The 26,960-nt window shown below is 33.3% G+C and overlaps 4 protein-coding genes across 6 annotated transcripts; 2 read left to right on the top strand and 2 right to left on the bottom strand.

The window, feature by feature from the left end:
* Positions 1–1,808: 1,808 nt before the first annotated feature.
* Positions 1,809–4,860, bottom strand: LOC122593474 (GDSL esterase/lipase At5g33370-like). The gene is made up of 5 exons (XM_043765888.1): positions 4,579–4,860; positions 4,021–4,148; positions 2,611–2,853; positions 2,257–2,512; positions 1,809–2,161 (listed from the first exon to the last, which is right to left on the bottom strand). Exons 1-5 carry the CDS (start codon positions 4,799–4,801, stop codon positions 1,929–1,931), a joined length of 1,083 nt encoding a protein of 360 aa, XP_043621823.1. The 5' UTR covers positions 4,802–4,860; the 3' UTR covers positions 1,809–1,928.
* A 2,071-nt stretch (positions 4,861–6,931) lies between these two features.
* LOC122593842 (tetraspanin-18) lies at positions 6,932–9,851 on the top strand. Its single transcript, XM_043766289.1, has 6 exons — positions 6,932–7,195; positions 7,828–7,927; positions 8,096–8,176; positions 8,262–8,366; positions 8,470–8,673; positions 9,517–9,851. Exons 1-6 carry the CDS (start codon positions 6,972–6,974, stop codon positions 9,541–9,543), a joined length of 741 nt encoding a protein of 246 aa, XP_043622224.1. The 5' UTR covers positions 6,932–6,971; the 3' UTR covers positions 9,544–9,851.
* Positions 9,852–12,194: 2,343 nt separating this feature from the next.
* LOC122592665 lies at positions 12,195–16,396 on the bottom strand. The gene is made up of 6 exons (XM_043764949.1): positions 16,224–16,396; positions 15,527–15,664; positions 15,160–15,233; positions 13,408–15,048; positions 13,133–13,280; positions 12,195–13,044 (listed from the first exon to the last, which is right to left on the bottom strand). Exons 2-6 carry the CDS (start codon positions 15,651–15,653, stop codon positions 12,383–12,385), a joined length of 2,652 nt encoding a protein of 883 aa, XP_043620884.1. The 5' UTR covers positions 15,654–15,664; positions 16,224–16,396; the 3' UTR covers positions 12,195–12,382.
* Positions 16,397–23,809: 7,413 nt separating this feature from the next.
* LOC122593405 lies at positions 23,810–26,960 on the top strand. 3 transcript variants are annotated; one of them, XR_006322832.1, is made up of 8 exons: positions 23,810–23,970; positions 24,127–24,163; positions 24,263–24,412; positions 24,488–24,561; positions 24,668–24,786; positions 25,245–25,328; positions 26,469–26,624; positions 26,693–26,960. XR_006322832.1 is itself a non-coding variant. In XM_043765812.1 (7 exons), exons 2-7 carry the CDS (start codon positions 24,157–24,159, stop codon positions 26,572–26,574), a joined length of 540 nt encoding a protein of 179 aa, XP_043621747.1. In that variant the 5' UTR covers positions 23,810–23,970; positions 24,127–24,156; the 3' UTR covers positions 26,575–26,960. The 3 variants fall into 3 exon arrangements, 1 of the variants encoding a protein (XP_043621747.1); XR_006322833.1 differs by having other exon boundaries at positions 26,703–26,960; XM_043765812.1 differs by having other exon boundaries at positions 26,469–26,960.

Consider the following 26,960-nt stretch of genomic DNA (forward strand, 5'->3'; position numbering starts at 1 on the left):
ACTATCTCCAATGGAGATGTTTTTAGACGCCCTTGGGTGCCTTTAGATATCATTTGCGGTTGAAGCTCGTTCAAAACTAGATATTTTTTGATGCATGCCCTTATATTTTTTTTTTTGTTTTTAGTGGAGTTAAAGGATATGTAAGGATGTTTGTATGGTTGGAGATAAGATTATAGGATTTTAAGGATTTATAAGGATGTGTAAGGATTTGTAAGGATATGATGTGGCAGCTCAAGGACGCCCTTAGCATTGGAGATAGCCTTACTATAGAGAAATGTATTGGATTTTCGTGGTGGTGAATACGGAGAGATGTTTGGTTTAAAATTTCTTTTCCCTAGCTTCTCTCACATGGTTTGATATACTCGTACATAAATAGTGGGTCTTAAACATGTATTGGTATGTATTTGATGTGTGGGTATTGGGTCTGAATAAGAGAATAAATATATTATAAGGGGTTTTTGTTGATATGACTGTTGGTCAGTGTAATGGATGTATTCACCTTGACGCTTAGGAGTGCTATAAAATGAAAATAAAAATGGAATCATGAATATGTCATGATCTTGAGTTATCGCGAATTCATGATAACGTCTTGATTAAACAAGTATAAAATGAACCATGCTATTTCACTTCTACACTTTAGCATGCTATGTGATGTTGATTTTGTTCAAGACTTCAATTCAATCCATCTAAATGAAACAAATGTTTGACAGAGATGATAATTAATGGCACGCTAAATAGCGAATATCCATACAATAGCGCTCAGTAGCTTACCTTAATCTACGTACCAAAACTAGGAAATGATTAATGTTGATTGCATACGCGCAAAGAACATAAAGGTTGGCATGTCTTTACTATGAATTAAACGTTATGTCACTACCAACTTAGATTACTAATTTACTATGACTGACCTATACATTCTTAATAGTTCATCTATTCACTTACAATTTTGTATGGTATGTCAGTTTCACCTTATAAGCATCATAATTACTTTCTTTTTTTCTCCTTAATCATTCACCTTCAAATTAAATAACTCATTATATACCCTACAATGCCTCACAATATCCAATCAAATTAAACAACACAATATAAAACATAGAGATGGATCCCACTACCATAGGTGAACGCATTCACCTTTCTTTCATCATTTACCTTTTTAACTTACACCATTTAACCATTCTCCTTTTTAACTTCACTCACCTTTTGACTCCACAATCGGCTCCACTAGGCCGATTGACTCCACGCCAATAGCTGTCAATAATGCCAAAGATGTAAGGAAACCAATTTGCCAAAAAATGCTGATGGGGAACGATTGAAACAAACCAACTGCACTCTTGCCATGATACTCGTTAAATTTGTAACAAATATGAATACTCTAGGATAACACAACATTAACGAATAGAACCGTATAAGCAACATGGATACGATCATTTGATTTGATGTGATTTGATTTTGATTGGATCCCTCACAATTCATTTATGAATAACAAGCATTTACTATCCCATGTTACTTGGATTTTCTGGCCCCTTGCTTTCATTCAACTAACTTTTTAGGCTAATCATCATCTGCTTTTATTTCATTTCACCTTGCAGTTGAATAAAATTACCTTATCCAATGTCAAGAGTAAAATCATGTGATATGTTGTGTTTGTTCAAAAAAAGAAAAGTGAAATGTTGTGTGTACCTTTTTGTGGGGACAATTATATACCTTTCATTTGGCATTCAAGGACTACACTATAACATGCCCAACATTTTTTCTAGATTGATAGATGTTCCTTTCATTGAAAGATATGTTGCTCACCGGCTAGGAAGTTGCAATATAATTACTAATAAAATTGATAATTTCATTTTGTTACAACTCGAAGTTATGCCAAACATGTAATCAATAGTAATTAGGACACTCAATCTTTAGATATAAAGCTTGATGTTATTTTAGGTCATGGAATCCAATGCCATGATGGTGCTTAAGTTCATCGGGTACATGTACTTTTCAGAACCGGTGTAGATGGTTTCAACGATGAGCTTGTTAGCACGTTCGGTTGGATGAAAGGGATCCCAAAATACATACAAATCTCGATTAGGGCAAAGATTTGATACCGCAGTGCAAATGCCAACCCCATTGTATGGTCCTTGTCCACAACATGCGACTTTTGATGTTATAAAACCTATTTAAAAAATCAACAAAATTTAATCAAAGGATATTAGTACTAAAATAAATAAAATGTAACATATATAAGATGTCTCAATATTTGAAACTCACCAAAGGCTCGAGGATTATTGATAAAGTCATTATGCATTTCCATTGCATTGACGGCCACAAAATGGTCAGATCCGAGATCTTGGTTGAGGCTTTGGATCATTTGCACGAGTTGGGGGTTGAATAAAGCCGACGCCTGTTGAGGCTCGCGTGCACATTGACCATTTGCACCCCTGGATGAGGCTAACTGGGATGGAACACAACCTAAGGGTCCGGATCCAGTCACTAGGATCCGTCTAGCACCCAAGTTATATAATTCCTATCATAAATCATGTCATTAATTAATTAGTACATTTTAATTATTTATCTAACAACATAACTATCGTATACAATACGATATACAACTAGGGGATTTACCATAAGGATTTTGTAGTACTCTGCAATAATGTATTTGGTGAATTGAGGAATGGTGTATTGTAGCCTTCTGGCCGTAACTGGTGCTAAAAAGTAGTTGTTGACATAGTCATTTCCTCCTAGTGTGATTAAGACAAGAGCCCGGTTCACGAGCCGTGTGGCCTGATCTGGACCAATCAATGCGCTTAGTCGAGCTTGGTACGCACGAAAATTCTGTAGTTGTTGAGATATCCTAATAATGGTTGCCTGCCCAAAACAGTTAGAAAGGACATCATATCATTAAGTATGAACGGCTTACCCCATAAAACTTTATCATAATACAAGTAAGAAATTGGCCCTTTCATTTTCGGTGCATAGCTTAATATATATGCTTTAGGTGCAACTTATTAATGAGTCAAATGTTATTTTAGGTAGCATTTAATTATTCATTTATTTGAGGCCTTCTATAGTGATGAAACTGTGAAATTTTCGCACGACGCTAGCCAACCTTTGTGGTCACATGCCATGCCATACCCAATGAAGTGGTCAAAGTAAATGTATCAAATAGTTGAACCCAAGTAGTATTTAAAACTTTGAATTGCAATTCAGTATCATTGTATGTACAGTTTACTATGCATGATGGAGCAACTCCCTGTAGATTTTACTTGAAACATTAAATGGCCGGCAAATAAATGAGTCATGTCATTCCGGAGATAGAGTCTTTTTGACTCAAATGTACATTGCTTTACTAAGATATTGAGTACGTGACAACTTTTGACCATTTCCTCGGCCACCCAAATGTTTACCTAGAAAGCTAGGTTGTTACAAGAAAAATAACCTTCAATGTCGAAGCAAGGACACCATGTTCTCAATATAGATCACTAAAAGACAAGAAAAAAAGGTACAATTTTGATTTTCGAGAACATAAGACATTTAATTATTAAGCTGCTTTACTGGTGATTATTTTACTTAACTATAACCAAATATATAGAATAGATAGGGGTCCGTTATAAAAAAGAATTTAAAGTAAAACAAATAGAATAAAAATTTTGACTATTAAATCATAATGAAACCGATTCATAAATATGCATAGAGCAGAAATATATACATTAATGCACGAAAATTTTCATGATGCATAATGATTTCATTAAAAAATAGAATTGTAATAAATTGCTGTATTTATCTTTACTTGCGAATAGGATCATTATTCGATCATGTTTATTTGGCTCGCTTACTATATAGTAGTGTTTTGGAAATATATTCACTAGTACGTACGTTCAATCTTGTCTACAAGAATTTATTGCATACATATATTGTTTAATCGTATAAATTATTGAATAATCCTGCTGGTCACATGATCTAAGAACGTACTATATCACAATTTAGTAACACCCAAATTAAATGCAATATATATACAAATAATGCACCACTTACAAACTGAAGTCCGGTGTCGTTTAGTATACCGATTCCGGCAGAAGCAAAATTTGCTCCGTTCAGTAGCTTGTTTCCGTTCAACTCCGGGCTCAAGTACGGCAATGTGGCCTCCGACCCGAGCTTTTCACCTATATATATTATTAATGGTTGTACCATGTTACATTGTGTTATAATTAGTACGTACACTTTTAATTAATTAACCTGACCAAAAATGTTTCATGTTATGAATATGAATAACGTACGTATATATATAAATAAAGATGATCAGCCTAGCTACCAATGTTTTTTTAATAGAAATTCTCATGAATGTACTTAATTCGAATCTATTATATCGATCGGTAGTATGAAAGCACTTTACTGATCGACTAAAAAATGGGACCTGATATTATATTTACAACTATATAAATTTAATTGGTCCGCATCTTTTATCATTATATGGGGTATCATATAATTAACGTTAGTAAATGTATTATATATATATGCAGAAAACGAACGAACAATGTGATATATATATAGTTAAAATTAAGGTACAATTAACTAGATCGAAAAATAGCTTACTAATAAGGTCGGGAAGGTTAAGTCCATTTGAGAAGCGACCAGTGGGACGATGTGTGGGGTAATCGATGCCATAAGGTGGGGCGTCGGCTCGAGCACTTGTTAGAAGATAATTGTTGTTGCCATTGTCAACCAACGAGTCACCAAACACGAAGAAAGCACGAGCTCCATATGCTTTTGGCACGGCTACAAGTAGCAACAATGCTAAGACCGTGACTAAGTACATTGCCAAAAAGGCGGTGATAGAAGAAGAGTGTTTAATTAGCCTTTTTTTTTTTTATTATTTTTTTTTTGGGTGAATGCGAGGAGAAATGGTAGTTCATAGCCGTGTTTTATATAGACGTTTATGGGGGTGCATGGGTGTACGTACGCAGGTCCTTTTTAATTAGTTAGTTGAGATCTCATAAATGTACGTGGTTGTGATCTTATAATAAAAATCTTGATTTCAAGATATCGAATTCCTATGATATGAAGGACGTACGATATTTAATTGTAAGGACAACCATTAATTTACTTTTATATATTATTCTGTCTCAAGATACTTCTCCAACTAATTAGTCACGTACACCATATATAGTTAGCGTCGTTTTAAGCTTAATTGGTTAGCAAAGTTCTAGTTGTGTTGTTTCAGTTTTTGGGTGGTAATTGTAGTTTCCAATTCCGGTAATGATTCGACATCGTACGTGGTCTAGGTCAAGCGGTCAGTTGTGGATTTTTTTTTTTTTTTTGAATGACAACAACAGATTATATAATGACTTGAAATGAAATTAATATTGTATAGTGTCCATCAAGTTTTGTTTCAGTTCCATCGTTTTTGAATGATAAAAGTGAAACACATTTATAAGTTTTAATGACTTGGAATGAAATGATATATATTGTATAGTGTTTCAGAAAAGATATATGAAAAATTATTATCAAGTAAACATTTTATTAGTACCAAAACAAAAATATGTTCAGAAACGAATACGTACTGCAGGTCGTTTTTAATTGTTTGAACACTATTGTGTTTTTCAAAAAAAATTCCAGGTAAATATGAAAAACCAAAAAGGTGATGAAACTAAAGTTCTCTAGAACTTTTTAAGAAAATGAAAAACATCATTTTTTTTTTATCTTTTAAAGAAAATGAAAACATCATGTTTGTAAACATTTGTTAATAAACTAGTAAGATTTGGGCCCCACTTTGCGATGATCCAGTTGTTATGTTGATGCAGTTTCATTATACTAATTTACTAGCGTTGAACCAACTAATTAATAATTCATAAGATAAAAGTGTGAAAAACCAAAAAATAAATTGAATAAAACATGTAATGTTTGTGGAGAAAACAAAAAAAACCGAATTAAAAAGTTTACAATATCTAATACTTACTATTAGTTTATGAAATAAAACCAAAAAAAAAACAAACAAAGGAAAAACGAGTAAAAGTTTTCATATATTAGTTAAGAACACAAAAGCAAAAAAACTATCAAAAATGTGCAGGAAACCAAGAAAAACCGAAAGGGAAAAAAACCCGAACGAAATCCGATATGACAAAACTCGAGTAGAAATGCGGGGTGTAGGTGGACCAATAGAACAGTGTCACGTGGCGGTAGAACTGTTCATTAGCCTCACGTTTAATAACACAAAATCAAAAAAAACTATAGAAATACCGAAAGAAAAACTCCAAACGGGATACGATATGACAGAATCTAAATAGTGATGCGGGATATACAATGAACCAATAAAAAAGAACATAAAAGCAAAAAAAATGTGCAAGAAACCAAATAAAAATGTGAAGTACAGATGGACCAATAAAACAATACGTGACACTATTCATTGGCCTCACCTTTAATGATTATAATAATATATACAATACAATGTAGCATTTTTTCAATTAAAAAATAATATTTCAAGTGTAATATTTTTCATATTTTAAATATCAAGGACCCCAAAACTTTGGCCGTTACCCCTCACCTATGCCTCCTCATCTGTGCCCGACCCGCACCTCGCGCCTTCCCCTGCCATCTAGTTTCCACTAGTATATTTGAACATATATTCTAAATTTTTTAACATGAAAAATGAAAATAAATTTCTATTTTTGAATGTGTTTTCATAATTTTTACTTGTATTCAAGATATAAAAAACCCCATTCCCATTTTTGTAAAATTAAAAACGAAAAATTAAAAACACCTTTTACAAGATAATGCAAGTTAAGTAGTTTGATAAAGTTGTATACATCTAAATAGAAAACTCCTTATACCCGCAAATTAGAAGACTTTATTTTGACTAAAACAAAAGTCAAATATTGTTGATGACTGGTACAAAGTAAAGCATCAGGCTCCCACTTTAGTACTTCCCAGCTCCCACTGTGCCTAACAAATATAAAAAATCTTTAGAAAAGTATTATTTTATCAAATAAATGAAAACTTGTAACTCTCGTTGCCAAACATGGGTTGCATTCATTCTCAAATTCCTGAATTTATTCCAATTATTTCTTGGTTTTTCCATCATTCTTTACTCTGTCTATATCCTACACCACTGGAACAACCACCTGTTTCCAGATTCTTCTGTTGTTTCTGATCAACTAATCATTCATCATCTCAGTTTTACTGATGGGACAATCAGTGGTAATAACTCACCATGGTAACTTCCATTTTCACCTTATTTAATTACTACTACTTCTTACTGTTAGTATCACTTATATTTACATTAATAACGATTGTATGTTCTTTGTTTCCTTAAGAGGGGTAAAAATAATCACTTGACTAGTGAGTATTTATCATTAAGTCAGATATCATTATTTCCAAATAATGTCATATATGTTAAAACTGCTGTTGTTTTTTCACATAATCTATTAGCACTTATGACATGCCTTTATTATTAGTTTTAAGTAATACTTTATTTCATTGTTCTGTATGAAGTTAAGTTATGATAATTGATTTTAAAAACTTACTCAAATTATAAATGTAGCATTTTTGTTATCCAAGTTAGCAACAGTAAATTATGGACTCATTAAGTAGCCTGATTAGTTTGCTTTATGATCAAATTATTTAAAAGATAATACTTATAGTGGGAATTTTGTTTTACTTAAAACAAAATTTTAGTTGACGCGGAAATATATTGTTTAAAAAAGGGGTTAGTTTATATAAAGATATAAACTAAACTTGGATCCTCTTCGAAAAAGTAGTATACAACTTTCCCAAGTAACCTGAACATGGATCCTCTCTAAAAAAAAATGTTAAAATGCTGATCATCTGTTGCGATTTTCATGGCAGGTTCATATATGCATTTATGGGACTTGGTGTTACATTGTGTTGCGTCTCTTGCACCGGTCATATTGCAGCGGAATCTATTAATGGGTGTTGCCTTTCTTTTGTATCCTTTTCGTGTCATATATACTCGTTTTCATTATCTGGAAAATTTTGGTAAATGTCTGCCATTATATGCACAATGGAGGAACTAGCCTATGGAAAATATTTGTGAATTTTGATCGAATTAGTAAGTTAATTCTAAGAGTGTTTTCCTTGAACTTAAACATTGCAGTATACTCTTCTGAAAACTGTATTCATCTTGTTGGAAGTGGCTTTAATTTTGTTCATTGCACTTGATCGTCGTTGGGAAAGAGTATGATACTCAGATCATTATGCATACAAGTTTATGTATATGTCACGACAAGATTTAGTTAATTAATAGTTTCAGCAATTCATAGGATCTGCCCTCAGACCCAACTGGAGAAATTGATAAACTCCGAGTGTTTGTTGAATCAAATATGGATTTTTTTAGTTGGATTGGCATTACGGTTGTTGTAATTCAGGTTAACTTTTTTCAATGCATTGGTTAAGTGCATTTTTGCTGTTATAATCTTATACAAATGTATTTAGACATTTTAACGTACAAGGTCGATGGCTAATTTTCAGGTCCTGTGTCTGCTGCTTGCGATAGTGTTGCTAGCAATGATGAGTCCAAAGGATGATGAGAATCACATTGAGAAGGATGGTGACGTCAGAGGCAAAACTTGGGAGCCTTTGCTGAACCCAAGTACGAACCAAACATTAGTGTCAGTAAGTGGTGATGGTAAATCTTTCCGCTCTGATTTGTGGGGTTCGCGAATGAGAGAAAAGGTATTAAACCAATACTTATACCCTCTATATCTTGAATGTAGTTTGAGGAGATTAGGTGCCTGCAGTGGTAATGTTTGTTTGACAACTTTTCAACCCAAACCTACCAAACTGATTGGAAACGGTTTGGTTTGACCTATTTGAATGTTTGAGCTAACTCTGCACGAAGGTCAGTTCAGTTCACAAGCAAGAAACAGAGGCATTAGTTATGACTTATGACTTGGAAACGGTTGCACTTATTGTCATAAAGGAAACTGCACTTATACAAGTCATGACAGAGCACTATAACAATTAACTAGCATACCATCTAAATCTGCTGTTTTTGTTGAGACATACGAGACTTACACCTGAATATAAGGAGGCTTAGAAGACTTGGTTATGAAGCAATTCTCACTAGTCTCTAGTTTTAGTTGAAACACACGTTTGAGAGCAGTAGCAATACTTCAAAAAATCAATAAATAGACCAAGTGAATTGTGGATTAACTTTTTTAGGCAAATAAAAGTAAAAAGAAAGGAATGACAACCCGGTTGAAACTTGAGGCTATGTCTTAAAAAGTTGAGTATTTACCAATTGAACTAGTATCTTGTATGGATATGGTATTGAAGTACGGTTGGCCAGTCCACCGTATCAAATATTAGTCTCGAATGTCTCTAGCCATTTGGCCATTAAAAACTTATCCAGCTTGGCCAAACCATCCGACTTGCTTCAATTTAGCCGGCTTTGGCTAAACTGTAACAACCCTAACTTTACCACCAGATGGCATGTAATGGCTTGTATTTAGAAATTGGTGCAACCTGTTTCTGCTATATCTCACTTGCTGCTTGTTTTTGGTCTGTGCATTGCAGTATGGATTGAGTAGCAGTAATGTTTAGACAGCAAAGACTAAGCAATCGACTCGGCAAAATATAAGAGCAAAATCCTGCTCTTGTGTATATCTATAGACAAGATTCAAGCTTCATTCTTTGTTCCCGTTAACCCACTTGATTGAGAAGTGTTACGGTACAGTGTTTTCATATCATATTTGTGTGTTTGCTTCATATAGAAATGAAAGCTGTTTTACTATTTGTATCTACATACACAACTATATTGTGGTGTACCATATACAGAGTTACAGACATGGACTTGTATGGTGTAAAATAGATCCTTGTGTTTCTTGCCATCTATTCCATATTTCCATTCATCTGTTATTCTGTTAATATGCAGCTTTTTTTCTTTTTCTTTTTTGTATTGTACATTTGTACCAAATTCATGGATCACAATTGCTTATTTGATAATGTACTGAACCCATATTTAGTTAACTTTTAAATTTGACAAAGGGACTAACTGAGCCCAATTCACTTTTAACACAACCATCTTGACTTCATACTTGATTTTTTCAAATTTTGCAGGCTGCTAATGAATAAAGAGCACAATCACTAAATACCATTTACTGTTTGGAACTCGAAAAGGTTTTAACTTTATGAAGTTTTAAACTGCCTCATGATCACACATGTGCATTTCATCATAAACTAATGTTCCCTCCAACTTGTGCTTTTCAAATTTGGGTACTTTCTGTCTTGATTCTTTTTGCATCTGTGAAGAATCATTCTCAAGAGTCAAGACCCTACCTCTAAATAAATACTCGTAGAAGATACTGCCGTTAGGCCTGTCCATGTCAACTTTTAGTAACTTCGGTGGGTCAATAATTTAAGTTCAAAACTTTGAAAGTTCAATGTGGTTCAAGTTTGAATTTTGAAATGGTGGGTTTAGTTCACTAACAAGGTTAATGGGAATTTGCAATGATGTAGTTCTCACGCCGTGGTGGAGGCTATCGTGGTCTTCATCATGGTGTGGAACGTTGGCTACGTGTGTGTGTTTTTCTCCTTTCTTTTAACTATCAACTACTAGTGGAGTAGTGGTCCTTTTTAAGGTTAAAAATGCTTTAGTTGTTGGTTCAATTTAAGGGTAAAGAGTGTTTTACTTTGGCCATCTTTGCGCTGGTATCGTAACAAGTTCTTCAGTGTGGTTCATGTGACAACGCCGAATTATTTTCATAACGGTTTATTCTATTGTATTTTTTTTTGTTTTAACATATATGAATCCATCTACAATAGAACTACATTATCAAAGTTCTAGTTCAAGTAAAACAAATATCTATATAAAATAAGCCGTTCTTTGATTTTAATTAAATTAAGACAGAAGAATCTCATAATCTATATTTTTGACACATTATATAACCGACGTGTTCATCCACAAAAGTAGTTATAAAATTCCGCCGCAACATGTTAGAGTAAACAAATAAAACAATTATTTCTCATCATCTAAAAAAGTGTTATGAATCATGAAAATATGTTATCTTAATCTAATAGTTAAAATCTTATCCTATTTGTTATTTCCATACTTTTTTACAATAACCAGTCTTACACTATTAATGATGATGATGATGGAAAAGCCCAATTCACATCCATCACCACATACCATTTTAGCTTCGGATTCTGAATGTAATTTATTTTCAATATTTAGCAGCTGGTAATGGATAAAGAACACATACACACTACATACCAAATTACCCTTATTTTTGGAAACTTATGACAGTTATAGTTTTAATAATAAGACACATGTGTCTTATTATTTTCAACAATTGTTACCTTCAACTTGTCTTTTAAATTTCCATTTTGGCACTTTATGTATTGATTCTTTTTGCATTTGAGATAAAACAAATGCCAATTTATAAATACAAGATGCCACCAATTACGGCTGTCCATGTCATTTTTTTTTTTGATCAACTTTGTTGGGTTTGTTAAATAATATTTGGTAGAAACATATGATACAAACGGAAGCTGAAAATTTAAAAATAATTATCATTTTGTCTTTTCCATCAAGTTTCTATTTGCTTGTCAATGAGTAGAAAGGTGAGCAATGATAATGGTTCACATGGGAGAGTTTTTGAGTACTTGCTAGTGCATATTTGGATCAACTAGACAACTACTTTGAAAAGCTACTCCATTATAATTTTGGATACCGCTAATGATAGCCCAGAAAAGCAATGATTAAATACTTAATACATTGTACATAAAAATAACAAAAAATTGTCCAATTTCTAGTTTGATTATCAACGTCCGAAAATATGCAAGATGCTTAGATATTGCAATAAAAAAAATTAAGACTTCTTTGAATCGTATTGAAAGTAATTAACCCCCCATGCCGTCTTCCACGGGTTTTGGGTTCCAACACCATCTTCGACGGTGCATGGGGAATTACGACTTCTTTGAATGGCATTCTGATTTGTTGAAAGTAAGTAACCCTAATGTCGTCTTCATGAGTTTTGGATTCCAATACCGTCTTCAATGTGTATGGGGAATTATGACTTCTTTGAATGGCATTTTGGTTTGGCGGGCGTAAGTAACCTCCAATGCCATCTTCTAGCATTCTGATTTGGTGCTTTTCAAATTTTGACGACCAAAGGGATGTGTATAAAGACAGGTAAATGCATATATCTATATATCAATTTGCTAGGTAAGAAGAAAGCAGGGAAAAACATTGATACACAAACATTTGTTTTTCATTGTAATTACTTTGAACTAGATCACAAAAACTGTACAGAATGGACCCTGAATTTGGCCTGACGTGATACTTATTTTGTATTACTAAACAGATGATATCAGGAAAAGGCCATGAAACTTGCAAGAAATCATCATAGTGTTAATAATATACGAATAATTGTGAGACAGATTAGGGAGTGTAAGCCAAAATCACTCTATCTGTTAACTCAAGCACAGATTCTTCCACAAGTTCTTTCAACAAAATCTCTTCTATTTCTTTTCGTATATTATCAACATGAAATCTCAAGTGCTCCGCCCAAACCTCACCTACGACCTCTTTCCTCGCCACCATCTCCACAACCAGAGTGGTGGTGCAGCCATCTTCGTCATCACCATCCCAGACACACCGTTGTTCCCCAGATATCCATTCCTTCATCTGGCCCCATACGTGGTCCACCAACATTATGTCTTTCTGGGGAACGTTTATTAAGGCCTCATTGACACAGTCAAACACGAGCTTTTGAAATGATCTTTGGTGTCTTTGTTTGGAGTCGAGCACCGGTGGCTCTTTATCTGTTAGGCTCATATACTTGTCTCTCAAAGACGGGTCCAGTGGGCTTTCAGGTGAATGCCGTCTGGTTGAAAATGAATTTAATTGAACACTACTATCGATTTCAGCTGCTGATAGTAGTGTTTGAACATGCAAGAAACATTCTTGCTCTTCTTCCTCCGGTGTGAAGGTTTTTACTGAAAGGGGAGTGACAGACCCCACTTGAGAGTCGTCCCATGATAGTGTCCGTGCAATAGATCCAATTGGTGGAGATTTATCGATCAAATTGTACTTCATAGGATCTAAACATTGAGTATTAAAAATATGTGAATGTTAGAGAAAGGGAAATCAAAGAACTTGAAGATAAGATCATTTGTTAATGAATATTACCATGCTCATTCAACTTGGCATTTAGAGAACACCCTGACTTACGATCGTCATCATCAAATTGTAAGTCCAAGACCGAGACAGGACTTGGCTGGTCCTGGTTCTCGACAGCATTTCCAAGAGTTTCAATCTTTGTGACAGAAAATCCCCCCTGTTGAATACGAGTACCAATTATAAGCACCTTCAGATGATTGCAACAAAATTTGAAATTAAAGTTCCAAAATAGTAATCATACATACAAACTAATACTCCAGTTTGATTTAGAGCAGAATAGATACCTCGGGTAAATGTTCGCCTACTAGCCCTACATCAACAGGACCATGTCGTCCTGCTGCATCCTTAACCACTATGTCATTAATGCATTGAGATTCATCATTACCACTGCTTCTTGCAGATTTCTGTTCCCCCTTGGACTTTTGAGATTTTTGCTTGCTAGACTTTCTACTCTTAGAGAAAAATAAACTCGAAACTTTCCCCTTGAATGAAGATGATTTAAGACTTTTTTCCTTGGTCAACTCCTTGGTATCATCTTTTTTAACTTTCAAGATCTCTGAAACTTCGCCAAGTCTGGAACTTGATGCTGTAGAAGATACCGGAACCGATTTTGACCTCAAAAGATTTTTAGGAGTACTATCAGCATCTTGACTCTTATTAAATTCACCAGAATTTTTACATTGTTCCTCTGACTCTAGCGATTTACTTAGGTCAGAAAGAGCAAGCATCTCGCCCAATGTACTGGAACTTCTTCTTACATGTCTTGGTTCTTGAACAGTCCCATTTAATGCCATCATTGCCCATCTTTCAGAGAGACGTTTCTTGGCCTCCCTACATACAGATGACTCTGGAGAATAAGATGCACGGCTGAATGAGGAGGATGAATAAGGGGTACCAAAACGGTTAACATAGTCCCACGAGTGTCGAGAGGTCGGTGACATCACTTCTGAATCACTCAGATTCCCTGCTGCATAATAAACTTCAGATTTACTGAATGAACTCTCATCTCCAATATAACCATTGGAAAAAACAGAAGAGGGCAGGGTCTCGTCTCTTCTGTGGCGGCTTGGGGGCATCTCTTCGGGTACTTCTTTTGATTCTGGTGCCTCATTATCTTCTAGATCTCCATAAAATCCATCATCATTTGATACCATTAACGATGAAGGAGGGGAAGTAACAGCATTCATATCGTGAGGCTTTCCAGAGGTTGGTTTCAGTACAACAATGCGAGTTGGCTGAGTAATGTTGCCATTAAATTTATCCCACATATTACAGTCTCCAAGTTGTGCAGTCTTGTTAATCTGTTTTCCACTTTTCTTACCTGAACCACTTAACTTATGACCATCCACCAACTTCGAAGGTCTAAGAACTGTTATCCGTCTTGAGTCTGGAGCTGGAGGTACAGACTGTAAGTTGTGGTGTTGAGAGAATAACGAATTAGGTTCTTGCAGAAACTTGAGAAATAAGTCTTTATTCGAACTTAAAACTTCCAACGCATCTTGAAATTGCTTGGACTGGCGAAGCTTTTCATCAGTAGATAAACGTTTTGCTTCCATGAACTTCTCACGAACTAGAGCCATGTTTTTATCGATCTTGGTATCTTTATATCTCACCTTTTGTGGTGAATCACCATACGTATTGCAGGACTGCTGCCATATTTCAAAAACATCTTTGTACTGACTAACTTCATCGTGCACTTTTGGCATAAAGTCCAACGACCCCGAATAGCTCCTCGATCCCCTTATATTGCTCCTGCATGAAGCCGAACGTTGTGGAAGATCATCAAGCCCCATTAACTTAGCAACCAAATTGGGCGGGCTTTGCTTAGGGCCTTCTTCCTTTGACATTTCATGTGCAATAAGCATCTTTATAGGTGTCCCATTTGCTTTCCTATTCGATGGAGATTTTCTTAACTCAGAAATCATCTGCATTGGCCAACAACAAAAAATCATAACGTTGTGTCAATAACAACCCCAAAACCTACAATACTAACCATACAGAGAACGCACTTAGGTACAAGAAGCCAACACAATTACCATTTTATCGCTCATCTGATCATCGGCTACACGCGTCCATGACACATCCGATTGACTCCTAGACACCGGAGAACCTGTTCCATGTAACTTATTGACATGTATAAATTCGTACTAACCTTGTCCAAAACAAGTACACGAGTAAAAAAGGCCAGATGGGTAATCAAAGAGCATAATAAAGGGATTGCTTATCACATGCTTATCGGCTAAGTAGTTAGATTTTTAAAGAAAATAAGCAAATAAAAATTACCTTCATATGGAATAAGCACTTGTAAATAAGCAGGTAAGTACCAAATTACAGTATATTTTCCAAGCGCTTAAACATAAGCAAATTCAAATGATCCCCATAAGGCTAAAATAGTAAAATTACCTTCATAGTGTGGCTTGTCTGTAAGCATCAGGTTTCCTCCTAGCCTTGCATCGAAATCGAAAAGGTTGACCATCCTTCCTAAGCATCCCGGAATCGGTCTATCCATATTTCTATTATTCCTATTCATTTTAAAGCAACCTGCCAATGCCAAAATATTTCAGAACTTGTAAATGATTAGTTATTATTAAAAGATACTCGTATAAATCAATAATTATGTTCATTTCATGTATTATTATTGTATAATAATAATAATTAGAATATATTGAAAGAAACACAAAAGTATATAGAATAATTAATTAAAAACCTGAAAGAATAATAATCAAAGGAATAAATAACAAGATTCCAGCATATATATCGCTAATTAGTATAGTACGAGTAATTAATACCATAAACTACCAAACTGAGAATAATTAATGATAATACATCAAAACCATCATATCATACTCATCAACATTCACACAAACATATTTGATTCATACCAAATCAAAATTAACCGGCCCAAATATTAGAGTAATTTTTCTGCAAAATAGTAGTCTAGATTCAAGCTAAACAATACTACTTTTTTGATAAACTAAAAACAGTTCAGTATTACACTTAAAAAAGATAATCAGATTATCTTAAAATAGAAAAAGTTGTGTGTGTGTGTGTATAAGATCAAAAGAATAAAATGAAATGAGTGAGGGAGTGAGTGAGTTACCGGAATCTGGGATATTCCGGTGGCAAAATGTAGATATTGATTTGCTTGATGAGTTCACACCGGTTGAAATTTGTGTCTGTATTTTGTAAATGGATTTGTGATAGTGATTGTGATTACGCGCTACTACACAAACAGACAGACGTATTTGTGTGTGAGAGAGAGAAATGAGTGATGCGAATAAAACCATATAATTATGAGAGAAACTATATGTATTATGCGAAACTGATTTACATTTTACAGATACTGTTCTTGTTTCCTTCTCTCTTTTTTTTTTTTTTGCTCTTTGGTCCTTTTACTTTATGTTTTTCCTCATGAATGCATTATTATTGTATATTCATATGTGTGCGCGATGCAACGGTATGGTGGCGACGGATGATGGTGACGTCGTTATTATTATAAAAGTAATTAATATAAAAGAAGGTATTGTAGTTATTTTAAAGGTTGAGAGATGTATGTTGTAAATAATTATACTAAGGATATTATGTAGAGATATTTAAATTAGTGAATAAATGAGATGACTAGTTTGGGTAGATCAAGTTTTTTTTTAAAAAAATAAGAGGGCTAAATAAGTTATAAAAGCATGGGGTATGGGGCTTTCATGCCGACCCTGGATCCTACATGGACTACCGGCGCCGTGTCTCTTGTCATACCGTCTCCTTGGTTTTTGGTTCGGCGTGCTCCATCCAAATGCCGATCTTTGGTGTTAGATTTTTAATACATATTTTTGTCTTGTTGCTGTATAAAGTTCCAAGTTAAAAGAAACATATAAATCATTTAAACCAAATTCCATATCCAACTTAAAATCATAGAGTAAATAATGGTTGGTAATTAAAACTAAACTTGTTCCAACCTTCGAATAAAATTGTATAACCCCTGCTGTTATTGATTGTTGTCATGCATAGCTTCAATAGTGATAGCTTGATCTTAGCTCCCAAATATCCATGACGATACTTATATATAAATGTGTATATATATAGAGAGAGGTAAAAGAAAGAAAATAACCGGAGTGTGTATATACTATATATATATAAAGGTAGATTTTTACAAAAATACTTATCCTTCTCGTATATATCATAGCCTTGTGTTTACTGTTTAGTGGAACAGGTGTATAAATCATAGGCACCTAACTGCCATCACAATTTGATATATTAAACTAATCATTTAGTTAAAAAACTATGTTCTGTGATGGTTTTTGATGTCCCATTTAATTTACTGAATATATCAATGTATTTTTCTATATCTTATTAAATACTCGTAATACATAGTTTAGAAAATAATTTAGGTTGACATAAGAAGAATAGAAAGTAATTAATGTATTTTATGGAAGTAAATATAAAAAAAATAAAAAAAATAGTGTTCTGCGTCCTGCGTCATTTTGCATCCATAACAGTGAAAAACTGATAAAATGATAAAAGCTGATGTGTCGTTGAGGTAACATTCTGGATAGTTCTGTGTTCCACAACCATACCTGATGCACTAAAAGGTAGTTTAGATTTAGATATTTTGTATTTATTATTCTAGTGACGTGTACTCGCGCAATGCAGCGGCGGTAATTGCGGTGCTGACCGGTGGCGGCGATGAAGGCGACGGTTGGTGGCGGAGGTGTCGTGGCAACGTGGTTAATAATGTAAAAATAATTGATATAAATTAGGATAGTGTATTATTTTAAGGATTGGAAAATTTATGTTGTAAATAATCTCATTGAGTTATCATATATAAATATATATATATACTAGTTTCAATACTGGTGCGTGATGCACTGTTTTTATAAATATATTTTACATATAGAGATTTTTTGGTAAATATGTATTTTATGTTTCTTAAAGAACAACTATATGCTACCTTGAAAAATAAATATATCGGCTTAATATTCGAGCTTTCGAAGTTATCATATCAATACAACTTCGTTTGGACGTAATGTGTATGTATGATGTATCATTATTATAGCTTTTTATAAGTAAATAGTATTAATAATAATAGTTTAATATAAGAGTTTGAGTCATACCAAAAATCTATATCTATATCTATAGAATTAATTAAATAAAGTTAAATATAATTTTTGTTAATATAGATTAAAGAGACATGTGTCGTGTAAGGGACGTGCCAAATGTCATTTAAATGATGTTACAGAGATAAATATTAGACGGACATATTTAAGCTTAAATTATATAAATAAAAAAAGAGGTTGTTTACAATACTCATATGATAGTTTGGCACTACTAAATGGTAATTTGTAGTATGCATATAAGGGAGCTCGATCATTAAGAGAGTACATGTACATATAAAGCTTAGAGAATATATCTTCAATCATTTTTGAGTTCCTTTTAGTAATTCCAATTGCTTCCCATTTAGCGCTATTATGTTTAATCATTTATCTTCACAATTAATTATTAGCTTATCTTCAACTTGATATCCATACAAAGGATATAATAATGCGATTGCCAAAAGGAAAAAATAAGTAGATATGCTATCGAATTTTCTCTTCATGCCCGAAGTTACTAATAAATGAAGTCAATGGGCTGCCGGTGCAAATATGAAACTTGATACAATCAAAGTACAATAATTGTACAGTATTCCAAAGTACCAAGTATATATGTTGAAAAAAGGGCAGGATCTACTTGTTATTAATTTAAGCAAACTCAGATCACTATTACACAAAAAGAAAATGATATATTTTTTTAAAATTTAGTTTCATGATACTCTTAATAATTTTAAAATATGACATGTGTAATTCATTCATTCGCTCGAATGATCTTATCCTATGATTTTGTCACTTGTCATCATTTTATAATTAAGAAGATTTTTAAGCTATTTAGTTAAAAGGATTAATCATTTTCCTACATAACAATAGTAAATTTGTTACCCATACCCCGTATTCTCTTCTACAGTTCTACCATGGGCGTATAATCATTTTTGGAAGTCATAACTTTACATCAAATTTTAATCAGAACAATATATATTTTATACAGTTATGTATATAAAAATATTAGACATTTAATAATTTATGTAAATTAAGATTAATATATGGTAATGTTTTTATACTAGACTTAGAAAACTGTTTGGTTTGAAGTACAAGACAAGCTAAAATAGTTTATAGTTAGAGTAGGATTAGTTATAAGATATTCTCCCTTCTCTGTAAAAGGAGGAGAGGTGAGGTTGATTTAAGAAACCTTATTATCTGATTGTAAACCAAAAATCACTTGGTTAATAAACAAGACTAGTTTTTAAAATTTTTTTTGTTAAGGTTTGTTGATTTTATTACAACAATATACTATACAATGTAATATGTATATTTATTACGAAAATTTGTTCTAAATTTATTATTACTCATTCACTTTAAAAAGACGTGTGAAGATATAAAAACCAAAGTTTCGAACTTACCTCTCATTTATTTTAGAACCGCATTCTAATCTAATTACACGCATGTCTGGAATGAAACTCATGACTTTCGAAAAATCCCTCTTAATTCACACCTATATATGTGGGAAGTGAGACTCAAATCCAGGTGGATCCTTCAAAAATCTAAAACTTTACCAATGAGTCACCAACCCTATTGGCTATAATACTCTTAATAACCATGCAATATATAGATTGAATATATTTATATGTGATGCACGGTTTTAATAAAACATATATGCCTATGTTTCCTTATAAAGTACAAGATAAATATCTTATTATCTTTAAAAAATATGAATTTTTTATATCATGATAAATACTTAAGCCAATAGCATATTTTTATTAATGTACTTTACTTATTCATAACCATATTTAGGGTGATTTTCAATGAGAACACTTTTAAAATGAAAACAACGTGTGTATGGATAATTATCATTATTTTAGTGTTAAAATCACGTCGTTATTAATTTATGAATCCAAGGAACATTATCTATGTGTGTACACACATTTACATACACACAAAATTTTTGACGCCATAACAAACGTTACTATTGTTATATGTGGGTAACTTTTTTTAGCGTTAATTACTTAACTGGTTTTATTATGTCTGAAATAAACTTCTGTATTTTGTGGTGTGGTCACTACTGGTCAGTGTGGTATATTGTATGCCAGGATAGGGTGGGGGCCTTCGTCGTTTACTAGTATACGAGCTGGCAAAAAGGCAAGACAGTATTACATACAGTATAGCATAATGATCGAATATTAAATTAATGGATAGAGATTATGTGTATGAAATCATCAGAACCGTTGAGACAGTAACGTTGACTTTGTAAAGTATCACTTGCCCAAAATTTTCCATGCAAGGGGCCCACTATCCCAACAACTCAACCCAGCCCATCTCCACTCCTGCGCAACCTTTATTTCCTTTATTTTAACAATTATTATTCTATTCGCTTACATATCCACCAATAAATTAAGGAAATGATAATTGTATTTTTTTTTAATTAATTTATCAATATCATGTATTAAAAAACTTGTACAATATGTTTTAAAAATTATACAGTATGGTAAATTAATTACAAGAGATGGTACAGATATCATTTCCCATAAATTAAAATATGATTGACATGTTCTTCAAATAATGTGTGGCGTAATTCTAGATCAACACGTGTTCTTCCAATTTATTTATTTTGTTAAATTAGGTTTTTTACTTGTATATAAATTCAAATTCCTTAGTAGACCTAGTCACCTAGAATTAAACTTTAACTCTTGACTTATTGATACAAAAGACATTATAACATTATTTGATTGATCGTTTTCTCATTAATAGAATGTATATTTTTCTTTCTAAATTCTTCAACTCTTATTACTTATATTAGTTATAATAAGTTTTTAATATGAAGGCTTAAAAATTTTGAGTTTACGATCCGAAATCACAAGGCTATTTGTCATCATCCATTATGCTTACAAGTTCCAATTTTGACGTGGTTCTAAAAATTTAAGGTAAATCCAAAACTCTAACTAAACATATATTATTTATCATTACTGTTTATTATAATTTAGTTTTGATCATCGATTTACTTTAACAACAATTTATTTTATACTCACGAATCTTGTATAAGGCATATTCGAATTTCTTTATGATATAATATATATAGCTATCGTACATCGTACGGATATTAAGACTATTTTATTTAACTAGAACATGTAATGTGCATGTTGGTATTAGGTACCGTCGTAACGGGTTTTCGATTTACCCTACATAAGAATTAACCACAACTACGTGGCGTGGCTAGGTTTAAATAGACTTGTAAAGTAACCAAAGAAAAACGACTTTCTACTAGTTTTGAAAGTAACCAAGAAATACTAAAAGAACCACCTAGTTTTTTAGGAATGAAAAAAGAAACACCCAGCAGTGTAAAAGTACAGAAGCTGGTCTGGTGCTCCCAATATGGAAGCTAGCTAAGACGGATACATTATCACCGAAAAATGTCATAAATAAAGTAAGTGATACCATCTTCAACGGATTATGCATTGTAATTCCGTTTACGATGATGTATAAAGGATTATCTCTACTACTTTATAAAAATTATTATACTCTCTCTTCTAACATATTTTGATATTATCTCTCATAAAAATGTCCCCTTATGAAATGACCATTTTACCCTTAATAAACTAATTAATTTAAACACCTCCACTTAAAATGCTTATAATAACTTAATGAAATAACTTACAACATAGACATATCAACTCTTTAAATAAATACACTACCCCTTTTATATTAACTATATTTACAATAATAATCACACTGCCACCACCCGTTACGTCACCACCACTACCAACCACCGCCGCTACCAACACCACCACCGTCGCATCGTGCGGATAAAAGGCTAGTCAAAGTATAACTGTGTGGTATTTTACTATTTACGGAGTATTTTAGTCTCATCGCTAAATAACATTGGAGTAAGTTCTACCATTGGTTGTAGTGATCAGGAAATTATCGCTTTTAATTCAAGCTTTCATAAATTACATTATTAGACCAAAAACATTGACAGAGCAAAACAATCAGACTAATAAAATGATTTATAAAAACTATGGATGAAACTGTTGATTTTGACCACAATAGGGACCAAATGTGTAACTACCTAAAAAGAAAAAATAACAAAAGGAGTTAACGGGCGAAACCATCTTTGTGGTTTACCCTAATAGTCAAGTTTTGTTCTTAACTATTCGAAATGACACTGGCAGTCCTTTTGGAGAGATAAGGATCACATTCCGTCCTTTATGCAAACGAACGTTATCTCTTTTCTGTTTTCTTCCTCACGTGATTTCGACAAGGGGGTAGTATAGTCATTTCCACCAATAAAGAACCATGATTTTGTATTTTCTTTCCATTCTTTTTCTTCTTCTTCTATGTTCTACATTTTTAGTTTTCTACCCACCTACCACTAATTTCTCACAACTTTAAATTTAAACATATCTATGTTGACCAACAATAAAAAACTTTCATCCCATAATCAAAATCAATTACAAAATTTATGCAATTAATATAGGATATTATTCTTTCCTTTATTACTAAAGAAAAATCCAAAATTCACCAATTCAAGATCCAAACATTTGAAAACAAAAACCCCATGTTAAAAAAAAGGATAATTTTGTTTCCAACCAAACTCATAAAACCCAGTTAAACAAAAAAATCTACAGATTCAAAAATCCCATTTAAGAATATGAAGATTAACAATTTTTAGATAATGAAGATATTCAAAAATCCACATATTCATGATAACCAATAAGATTAAATAACCAATAAGATTAAACATCATAACCATTAAGGCTCAACATTATACAATTTTTATAAAAGTAAAACGTAGATCTAAAGAAAAAAAAAGGTGAAAAAGAAATACAACAAAAACCAAGAATCGGTCAACCACAAAAAACAAGATGAAATACAAATATCTTGCAGCTCAACATTATATGCTTTGGCCACCACCCCACACCACAAATTTCCAGTCATCTACCGAACCACCACCCCTCACAAACCAACATTCGGTCAACCACCAAGATTCGATATCCCACCACCCCACACCACCGTTACACTGCGCCGCCATAATTCTACCCTACCTGCACCAACTTCGTGGGAGATATAACCTTGTAGAGGAGGTGGTGGGTTTCGCCGGAGATCCGAAGGTAGTGGTGGTGTTGGTGAGAAAGATATGGGTTGATGGGGTTTTCAAAATTGGTTAATTTTGATTTTAAAAAGCTTTTGCTTTAATGAATATCCAGGTTTTGTTTTAGTGTTTGGTGGATTTTTTATTCCATCATGTGGTTTTTGATTTATGGTAGATTGGTAGGGAGAAAGATATGTTTATTTGTGTGTGTTTTATGTAATATGTCAGTATAATGTTTATTTTGTTTGATTTTAGAACTTTAGGTTGAAGAAAAGAGATTTAAAAAATATTGATAATGGTCCTGTAGAGTTGGGAAATGTTATAAGTGCCCTCACATAGGAAGCACGTGAGGGGAGTTAACGGATAGAAGATGACAGACGTTATGAGACAGGACTGAATGTGATCTTTATCCTCTCCAAAAGAACTGCCAGTGTCCTTTCGAATAGTTAAGGACGAAACTTGATTATTAGGGTAAACCAGAAGGACGATTTCGGCCGTTTACTCAAAAAAAGAGAAACAATTTGCTTGCCTGAACTGGAAATGGCATAATCTCCCCAATCAAAACACAAATTAAATTTCCGGAAAACGAATATTCAAACATTTCCGATTAATTGGAGCATAATTAACCCGAAAAGTTTCCGATTCGCCTTCAAACATTTCGGCTCCCCAACCAATTTAATACCGTAAAGTACCTCCTTCTGTTTCTTGTAGGGTTTAGGGTTTATGATATTATGAGGCTAAAATATTCACTTATAATATATATATATATATATTATCTATATGTGTGTGTATTTCAGTTATAAGCATTTTCTGATTCTATTTTGACTCTGTATTTGCAGACAACATTAATCAAAACAAAAGAAACAATTATGGATGGTATTTTTCTTCATTTTGGCTGTACTGTATCTACTAATTTTTTTTTTTCATTTTTGTAGTAATTTTATTTAATTTTTATTTCTATTTGCGAATGTTTAGTCGACGCGCAGCCAACGATGGAGGAAACGATTCTGGTTGGAGATGATTTGATGTTGGGACCTCCATCACCCATTATTCCACCAGAAATCGCTTCTCATGTTCTCCAAGGCGTTAACTTGTGTGATGGAATATTGAGGAACCTTTTTCTTTGTAAGTTGTTATTTTTGCTTGTTTAGTGAATTCGTTTCGTTTGGACGTGGTTTCTGTGACAACTTAGTGGTGTAGGCCTGCAAATCAATGATATTGAGCCGTTTTGTCAAGAAGAGATCGCATTGTATCGTGAGTGTGCAGAGAAGCGGGTAATCTTTATGACGAATCTGCATTGTTGCTTATGAGTTATGACTGTGCTTTTGATTTGTAAAGATGGTAATTTAGATATGCAACATACGATTTTGAATGTTTTAGGACAAGGAACTTAGACAACGACTTCAAGATAGTGAGTATAAGTTAGGTTTATCGATGCCTTTAGATCAAGCTAAAGAACGAGCTTCTCAGCTCGAGTCTGAAACCACAACGTTAGAGAGGTATGTCAATTATGCCCTCATACACATGTATTAGTGAACTTGCTCTAATTCTCGTTCATTTTTGGATCTCATAAAGTATCTCCTGTTGTTTAGTAATGCCACTTATTCTTTATGGATTGTTGTGAGATAATTGGTTATGCGAATTGAATTAAGACCAGCACAAGAAGACTATTCACAATTTTTCTTGCTATCATGTTTATAGAACCACTGAAGTTTCCAATAAAAAGTAAATCTGAAATGATCTATAACTAGTGCAATCATAGTAATATGTGGGCAGCAGTATATGATATCTTTATGATCAGTTATTGGGACATGATTTTGAACTTCCTGAGAAGGCATTAATTTCCAAGTTCCATTCTTAATATACTTTATCTGGTAGGCACAAAGAATAGGCAATAACCCATGCATTTTGCGTTAATCAACTCTCGTTTATGCTCATCTTTTAACATGCACTGCAGGCGCTTGATTCTTGCAAGTGGGATCGAGGGTGCAGATGGGTTTCGCCAAAGATGGAGTTTGCATGGCCGTCTTACTGATACCAAGTAATATTTAAGCTCCCTTTCTTACAATTTCATTAGGATTGGAAAGAAGGGCGGTCGTGCAGATTTGGTTAAAGGTTGTGGATAACTTTTTTGGTTCATGTCTAAACAGACTTTGGATCGGGTCGACTTGTAACACTTACCAATTTCTAAAATACTCTTAAATAGTTTTTGTTACTAATTACTACAAAAACATATTACATATTTTTGGTTAAGTGGTTTAATAGGTTGTGTACCCATTTGATCTGTTTTCCTTCTAGCTAATTGTGTTAGTTTGACCCGTTAGAAACAATACCCGTCCATAGGCAAATGGGTTCTTGTCAGCTTCATGGAGGAGCCTTGTGTTTACAATCATTTTGGTTGATTAAACACAAACCATTGGCTCAACAAGACATTAACTGCAGGTCAACAATCTAATACACTGAACTTATGACCCACATCTGGTATACTCCTTTTAGCTAAATTTTATATCTTGGGTCTTGGCTATCAAGAATCGCAAAACCATAGCTTCTTACATTTTACTATCTTTTTTTTACTAGAAACTCCAAAAATTAGAAATTGAGGTCCTATTAAATACTCCTTATTTTACATTTCTTTATCCGATCTTTCTAATAATGTGAACTTGTTGATTTTACCCGACCTATTTTTTCTCTCGGTGTCCCAAATTTTAGGGGCCAGTTGGTTTCAAAATGACAGGATGGCTGGGCTTTGAGGCTTAGTACTGTCTTTATCAATGATGCACGCTTTGAGTAGTCAAAAAGGAACGGCCCTATGTCCTTTCCTATAATAATTTAATAGAGTTAAGTCGTTCTATATCCAGTTTCTAAATAAATGTTAAATTCAGCGCAGCATCACATGTTTTTTGAATAGTTAGGTAGTGCAGTAGCTCTATTTTTATTCACCTACCATTGCAGGTTTAGTAGCAGAGGGTAAAAAACTAAAAACTTGTCCTCCATGTATTTTTCTTCTCTTTAAATTTTGGAAAGTACATTTCTTTTAACTTTGTTGAAAATTTTACCGTCTAACCCTCCTCCATACCCCACCCTTGGTGGGATTGGGTATTGTTGTCGTTTTTATGTATTTCTTCTCTTAAATGGCTGCAACTACATTATAGACTTTTTCTTGCTTTCACACAATATGCAGGAAAAGAATGGAGGCATTAAAGCAAGGACTTGAAAATAGGAAAAAAGAGGACAGCGTTACAGCGAGCGTTAAAGCTCCAGCAACTAAAAAATGGTTCTTTTGGTGAAAGTAGGAAAAAGCAGTAAATGGAAAGGTGTCCTGGATCGCAGCGATAAAGTAAGCACATGTAGCCTAACATGGATACTTATTTCGGGTATTGGTTCACTAATTCGGCTCTCATATAGCGAGTTTCAGGATCCATGGAGCTCAGGCTTGCAGGAGTAAACTTCCCTTATATATATATATATATATATATATAAGTTATATTATTGATTTGATTATAGGATACAATGAGTATGAGACGATCATATTATGAGGGGGCTCTCTATATCTATTTTCGCCTGTTGTAGCTTCAGGTATTTGGAAATTTTGGAATGTTAGTACAAGTGATCCAATCTTGAAGTAGCTTTGTTTTTGATAACCTTTGAATATCATGTGGAACATATAAAGCCA

Source organism: Erigeron canadensis, chromosome 3 (assembly GCF_010389155.1).
Source record: "Erigeron canadensis isolate Cc75 chromosome 3, C_canadensis_v1, whole genome shotgun sequence".
Taxonomy (NCBI): Eukaryota; Viridiplantae; Streptophyta; class Magnoliopsida; order Asterales; family Asteraceae; genus Erigeron; species Erigeron canadensis.

Bases quoted from the DNA above. Each gene is read 5' to 3' on its own strand.
- LOC122593842 (XM_043766289.1), top strand. From the start codon at position 6,972: ATGAAAACTTGTAACTCTCGTTGCCAAACATGGGTTGCATTCATTCTC. The intron at 7,196-7,827 runs GTAACTTCCATT...TTTTCATGGCAG, and splicing joins AGTGGTAATAACTCACCATG to GTTCATATATGCATTTATGG. The intron at 8,177-8,261 runs GTATGATACTCA...AGCAATTCATAG, and splicing joins TTGATCGTCGTTGGGAAAGA to GATCTGCCCTCAGACCCAAC.
- LOC122593405 (XM_043765812.1), top strand. The intron at 24,413-24,487 runs GTAAGTTGTTAT...TTAGTGGTGTAG, and splicing joins ATTGAGGAACCTTTTTCTTT to GCCTGCAAATCAATGATATT. The intron at 25,329-26,468 runs GTAATATTTAAG...CACAATATGCAG, and splicing joins GGCCGTCTTACTGATACCAA to GAAAAGAATGGAGGCATTAA.
- LOC122593474 (XM_043765888.1), bottom strand. From the start codon at position 4,801: ATGTACTTAGTCACGGTCTTAGCATTGTTGCTACTTGTAGCCGTGCCA. The intron at 2,854-4,020 runs GTAAGTGGTGCA...TGTTTTGGGCAG, and splicing joins ACGACACCGGACTTCAGTTT to GCAACCATTATTAGGATATC. The intron at 2,513-2,610 runs GTAAATCCCCTA...GATTTATGATAG, and splicing joins AGTACTACAAAATCCTTATG to GAATTATATAACTTGGGTGC.
- LOC122592665 (XM_043764949.1), bottom strand. From the start codon at position 15,653: ATGAATAGGAATAATAGAAATATGGATAGACCGATTCCGGGATGCTTA. The intron at 13,281-13,407 runs GTATCTATTCTG...CGTATTCAACAG, and splicing joins TAGGCGAACATTTACCCGAG to GGGGGATTTTCTGTCACAAA. The intron at 13,045-13,132 runs GTAATATTCATT...CTCAATGTTTAG, and splicing joins TGCCAAGTTGAATGAGCATG to ATCCTATGAAGTACAATTTG.